We start from the raw sequence: 6597 nt of genomic DNA on the forward strand, positions 1-6597 counted from the left end.
TTTGGTTTATTGAGACAGGGTCTCACTATGTAGTTGAGACTGACCTGGAACTCACTGTGTAGCCCAGGCTGGTCTCGAACTCACAGCGACCCTCCTGCCTCAGCCTCCCAAGTGCTGGGATTACAGGCGTGCACCACCACGCCAAGCCTTGACTTTGTGTTTTTAGCTGAGTGAGTAATTAAAGTTTTTAGGAAGGGTACTTTTTCTCTTGGCAAAGCAGAAGCCTCAGTGTTCATAGGTTGAAACTCTCCCTTCCTTTGCTTTTTTCCTCTCTGTCGCTCTGTGGAGGACCTCAGAGTCCAAAACTGATGCCACGCTCTGCCCAGAAATCATCCCAGTACACTAGGCTATTTCAGCAGCGCAAAGCCACTCCTGTGCATGTGCAGCAGACGTGGAGAGAGTGTACTTATGTACATTTGCTTTAAACTGCTCACAAGTGTAGTCCCGGGATGCGTAGGTGCTGAATGATATTCTTGTCACAGTTGAGGAAAACGTTACTTTGGGGAAAATGCGACGAGGGATTTATTGCTCTGGCTGTGAATCTGCAGTCAGATCATTACTACAAGTACACAGCAAGCGCGGAAAGACCTAGCTTAATGGCGGGATGGGAAATGTGTCTTGAGGTTGAACACGAGACTGTTGATAATGAAGGTTTAGCGAACTTTACACATGATTGTTTTCTTAAAATTACCCCAGGTAAGGTTTTCAGTCTTTGGAATAAAGAACCATCTAGTGCTTGTTTTTATAAATATGAAGCCAAATCATGAAAAGGCTCAACGGCACTGACTTGTAATGAAAGGGCCAAAACCTGTGGTGTTCAGAGTTGGGACACCGCCTTTGAGAGCTGGCCAGCGTGTGTGTTTTGTTTTCCCTGTAGAATGAAGACCTGGTTTGCTTCAGAGACATCAGACCAGCGGTGCCTCATCATTACCTCGTGGTGCCAAGGAAGCACATCCGAAGCTGCAGAGAGCTCCAGAGAGACCACTCGGGATTGGGTGAGAGGGCGGTGGCCTGCAGGCCGGTCTCCCCTCCTGGCTGTTCCTTTGTGTTAGTGGCTGCTCCGGAGAGGGTGTGACACACAGCCCATAATTGCCACCATGGATTTCCTTTAGGCAGAAAGCCCTCTGGGCCCGCCATGGTCACCAGTGGCAGGCTTGCTTTCCTTGTTGTGTGTGAGCCCGAAGGGCGTTTTGTTTGGTACGGATACACATAGAGACACTCCATCCACCACTGATAGACAGGCAGGTTAACTTAGTGTCTTGGCCGTTGTGAGGAATGCTGTCGTGAGCACACTTCCCTCTTAATGCAGACAGTTTCTGTTTAGTTACTCAGTTGACTCTGACCTCAGCCGTGAGAGCAGCTGTCCACGGCCGGTTTGTATGCATGGTGTTTTGTGAAGATGACTGCACCGGGACTCTCCTCGAATCTGCCCTTCCATTTGGGTAACTTAAGGCTGTCTTGAGTGTTTGCCGCAGGAGGGTCTCAAGTTCAAGCCCAGCCTGGGGGTGTAGCTCAGGGTGAAGGCCCTGGGTTCAGTCCCCACAGCACCCACCCACACACAAAAAAACCAGAAAACACCCAAAATAAACAAAAAACAAAACAAGAAAATTACTCATTTGAGATGGTGTTAATGAGTCACGTAGTATAATTTTTTTTTTCCTGTTTTACAGTTGAGAGCATGGTAACTGCTGGAAAAGCCATCCTTGAAAAGAACAATGTCACAGACTTCACAGATGTGAGGTGTGTAAATGTAGAAGAAATCAGCGCTACACCACTGAATTTTTTGTTAGGATAGCTGAGGCGTCAGAAGTCCTCTTTTCTTTGTTCTTTCGATATGAGAATTCCTATTGGTTTATGTAGACTGAATTTTCTTAGACAAACTTTGATATGATTTAAAAATACGTCCTTAGTTTTCTAGCATGAAAGTAACTTGAAATCACTCTCTACTGAATTATTTGCCAAACTTGGAACTAAAGCACCTAACGTGCAGGTAACTGTTGAAGCTAAACAGCGCTCTGACTTTCAGAGATTAAGAGTTTACCTTGCGTCCGGTGGGCAGTTCTCAGGCAGGGGGAGAGGCGGTTCCCTGTCCTGCTCCTGAGCCAGTACGGCCCTGAATGCGCACGCTGCCCATGGCACAAGTGTGGTCAGTGCTTTGGCCGCTCCGGGTTACGCCTGCTGTGCGCCCTGCAGGCTCCAGCGAGCCGGTGTGTAGGGAGGCCCTCTGCGAGCCCTGAGCCTCATCCGAGGGCGAGGTAGGGCGGGGGACCGGCACCGTCCGTCTGAGAGCTCTGGCCTGGGTGCAGCCGCGCTGATCGAAGAATGAACACTGACTTAAGGAGCCTGAGTTTGAGTTTCACTTCTCACTTTGTGACCCTGGAAGGTCTCATTTTTTTTGTGTTTTGAGCTGTGTCCTTCAGGCTGGTCCTGAACTCCTATGCTCACATGATCCTCCTGCTTCAGCCTCCCAAGTAGCTGGGATCACAGGCTTGTGCTGTTGTGCCCCGCTCTTAAGTTTTTATCTTTGAAATGGCTTCTAGATTGATTCCACTTCCTGAGGCTCGTGTTTCACACGGAAAACCTAATCCCCTCTGCCAGGTAGTGAGAGAAGCTTTCCGCTGCCCGCTGCCCGCTGCAGGTCTGACTTCACCTCGGTGGTCCCCGAGCGTCTCGGCCGTGTGGTGGCCCTGCTTCTGTGCCTCCCTCCCAGTCCACATTGCTTCTGGCTTGAGAAGCTGAGTCCTTTTCCGCTGTCCCTGTCCATTCGGCATAAATGGGCTTGCAACAGTGCAATAACTTTTTTCTAATTAAGGCTCTTACTGGTTTATAAAATAAGCAGTTATGAATAGTATTACATAAGGAACTTTAGGTGCTGCTGGGCGTGATGGTGCACACTTGCATCCCAGCTATTTTGGAGGCCGAGGCAGAACTGCGAGTCATGGCCACTCCAGGCAGTTTACTAAGACTTTGTCTCGAAAGAACTGGGGATGTAGCTGCTAGAAAGCTTGCCTAAAATCCACTGCCACATAAAAGGAAGTTTGTTAAACGCTGTGATGACTGACATCCTTTGTGAAATGTTGGTTGGCACGGACGTCTGTGCGTGTTACTCAAGGAGAAGGCGCGCCACCTGCTGGCCGCGTCTTGCAGTGACGGAGCACTGCTTTTAGATTCACGCAGTTAAAGTGTAAACGGATAGGGCCTGCAGGGATAAGAATGTCAGCTTAGAATTTAGGAAGGCTCTCTGAGGCACGATGTGCTCTGAAGGTCTTTGATAAACACTTTATTACTACACATTTTAATGTGAAAAGGAACAGTGAAACTGCTCTGAAATATATACAAAAAAATCACCAAAGGTTATGAGTGCCTGCGTGTCTGTCCTGCTGGGTGTGTCTCCAGCATCTTCGTGTTTGCCCCTGGAGAGTCGCAGTGACCGTGGTGTCACCTCCTGTTGCAGGATGGGTTTCCACGTACCGCCCTTTTCATCCATCTCCCACCTGCACCTCCACGTCCTGGCGCCAGTCAGCCAGCTTGGCTTCCTCTCCAGGTTGGTTTACAGAGTGAATTCTTACTGGTTCATCACGGTAAGTATCACTTAGCAGCAGCACACGAGTGCATTTCCGTCATTTGTCCTTTTTGTTGCAGGTTTGTGCTTTCTCGGCAACACGAGACATTTAAAGCTCTCCTGGGTTTGACCTCTTGTTTAAGCCACCGAGTGTAGGGATTTTCCAGGCCGCCAGATCTTTAGGAAGAGAATCCATGGCCGAGACTCCTCATTATAAGTAACTCATAAAGTAGAAAAGCCTGACGTCAGGAGTTCAGACTCGAGTCCGATCTGGGTACCCTGTGTTATGGTTTTGACCCACTGTGTACTAAGACACCATGTACAAATTGCATACACATTTCAAGGTGCAGGTGCTTTTCTTTTGCGGTGCTGGAGATGGAGCCCAAGGTCTGGTGCGTGCTAGGCGGGCACCCTACCGTGAGCTACACCCCGGGTCAGGCTCATCCCTTTCTGGGCACACGGGTAACAGTGCCCCCTTGGAGAGCGGAGAGGCAGTGCTGAGACAGTTCGTGGGCTGGGCCTTGCAGGCCTGGGCATGTGGCTCAGCGCTAGAGCACCTGCTACGCAGCGCAAGGCCCTGCTAAGCCATTGCTTAGCTGTGTCCCCAGCCCTGCAGAAGGAAGAAATAGCGCTTGGTGAAAGTCACCTGCCACTTCTGTCCTCGTAATCAATATCAACGTAGAAATCGAGCTTTTGTGATTTTTGGTGTCAGTTTGAGCCCCATAACAAAGGGGTTTTGATACCGGCATGAGCTGCCTGACCTGAGGTTGAAGCTTTCAGCCTGAAAGTTACAAAATTGTGCTTTGTGGAGGCGGAAGTGGACTGAAACGGCTTCTCATAGGCCTGTGGTGTGCCAGTTGTCATTGTTAGTTGACTCTGGGCCACTTGACAGGAATTCACCAGCCTCTTGTCTCATGTGTCCGTGGTATTAGGGGAACCAGTAACTGCTACGTCTGAATAACAATCAAGCAGCAGTTATTTGCCATTGGTCAGAGTACAGAGGAAATTAGAAAGCATCACATTGTTTTCTTAGAAAAAATTGAATCAAAACACATTCTGGGGCCGTTTGTGCAGCTCAGTGGTGGAGAGCATTACCTTACATACACCTTCAGTGGGAAATGACAAATCTGTCCGTGGTTCATCTTAAGAGTCTGAACCACTCTTAAAACTGGGACTCTGGGGCCGGGGATTTAGCTCAGTGGTTCTGCCACCTGCCTCGCAAGTGCAACGTCCTGAGTTCGATCAAAAAAAAAAACTGATTTTGACCAAAACAGCCAAGGTAAAGTTACTGGAGTTTTTTTGAAAATCTCTTCTCTAGCGTTCCACATTATAAGAGGTGATTGAGAAAGGCTCTGTGGTTTACTTAGTACAGGGATGAACTCGGGACCTTGTGCTTGCGAGGCAGGCGGCAGCACGGCTGAGGTACATCCCCGACCCTATGGTTTACTTTTAAAACCAGTTTTATCTTCCAGAGCAGGTTTAGGTTCTCAGCAGCGTGGGGTGCAGGTGTGGAGCTCCGAGTGTGCTGTACACGCGCCCTCACTGCCACTGTCTCCGCCGCTGCGGGGCTCGCTTGGCTCGGTGGGACCGGCGCCCAGTGACCGTCCCAGTGCCCTGTCCTCCCGTGTCCGATGATCTGTGTCAGACCTGTTCTCAGCGTTCTCGCTTGGTGCAGCACCTTTGGGGCATGGCTTGTGTCCAGCACTGTGTCAGACAAAATAACCTCCCTGCCCTGAGAGCCCTGCCTGCTGGGCGCCCAGCCCAGCTTCCTCTGCCCCTTGTTACCTCCGGACCGCCTCAGTGTCTCCCCCTGGACTCATGCAGTCAGCCTTTCACACTGGCTCCTTTCACTTACTCATGGCATTTACGTTTCCTCCACATTAATGAACTTGTTTTCAAATTTATTTTTGTTTTTGTGTTTTGGAGATAGGGTCTCACTCTGTAGCCCAAACTGGCCTAAAACTCAGAGTGATCCTCCTGCCTCTGCCTCTTGAGTGCTGGGATTACATGCGTGTGCCACCATGCCCAACTCGTACTATTTATTTTTTTAAAAAAACAATATATTTAGTTTTTTCCTCTTATTACAAAATTTTAAATGAATATGTAGTGGGAGTCGGGGATGTAGCTCAGTGACACTGTTCCTGCCTGGCAAATGTGAGGTCCTGAGTTTGATTCCCAGTACCAGAAAAAAAAAATTATGTAGCTCACAATCTGCCTATTCATAGATGATGTGGAATACCCTTACTGTAGTTTCATAAAAATTATTAGTTTTTTTGTAAGATGTTTTATGGGTTTTGGGGGAGTAAGGTAGTATTACAAGTGGGATATATCGTACCCTGCTTTACTGGCATGGCTTAATATAAGAGGAATGCCAACAGAGCTGTTGGAAAGAGGCTCTGATATCTAGAGTAACAATGTGTTTTTTTTCTTTTTATTACAGGCTGATTATTTGATCGAAAAACTAAGAACATGAAAATGCAGCTGTGGAAGGTTTTCCTAATCTTGGCTCAGTATAAACTAATGTTTTGGATCTTGTGAAGTCTAATTGTAGTTTTAAGGTTTGGGGCTTTCGTAGAAGGCTGCTGCAGGGTGGCCTTGACCTTGTGTGGATGTCGTTTGCTGGCATCTGTGGTACCATTACATAAGTGTCTGTCTGCACTGCTTTGTTTTAATGGTTTTCTTAAGATTTCAATTGTAAGAACGTCTAGGTAAAATTCCACTTAAAACAGATTCTGTTAAGATGGGTGTTATGTTTTCTAAAGGTTCAAATAATTTCATTTCTCACTAATTTATAAAGAGTAAACTGATACAGAAAGTAGATTATTGGAACCTTTTCTACTGTTAAGGAGAAAAGGAAATTCAGTTATTTCTTGGTAGTTTATAGTTTTGCACATAAATTTTCAAAATAGTATCATACTATACTGTCGTTTCTGACCTTGCTGATGGGAAGAAATTACATATGTGTCCCTTTTTACTTAAATTTTGATACTGGTTTCCACCTCTTAGAGCCTAGCATCTTTTCGGTTTGCTTTTTG

General features: G+C 47.4%; 1 protein-coding gene across 2 annotated transcripts in view; it reads left to right on the forward strand.

Moving 5' to 3' along the window:
- Hint3 (histidine triad nucleotide binding protein 3) overlaps positions 1-6597 on the forward strand; it is a 13329-nt gene that overhangs the window by 3144 nt on the left and 3588 nt on the right. The window contains exons 2-5 of one of the 2 annotated variants that reach the window (XM_010625758.2): positions 878-995; positions 1671-1740; positions 3455-3581; positions 6003-6052. In XM_010625758.2, the coding sequence (XP_010624060.1) occupies positions 878-995; positions 1671-1740; positions 3455-3581; positions 6003-6035 (348 nt within the window). In that variant the 3' untranslated portion in view covers positions 6036-6052. Of the gene's footprint in view, positions 1-877; positions 996-1670; positions 1741-3454; positions 3582-6002; positions 6592-6597 lie in introns of those variants that run through there. The other variant, XM_033763214.1, reaches the window with a different exon arrangement.

The sequence above is a fragment of the Fukomys damarensis genome, unplaced genomic scaffold (genome assembly GCF_012274545.1).
Source record: "Fukomys damarensis isolate Sample0158 unplaced genomic scaffold, DMR_v1.0_HiC HiC_scaffold_14, whole genome shotgun sequence".
Taxonomy (NCBI): Eukaryota; Metazoa; Chordata; class Mammalia; order Rodentia; family Bathyergidae; genus Fukomys; species Fukomys damarensis.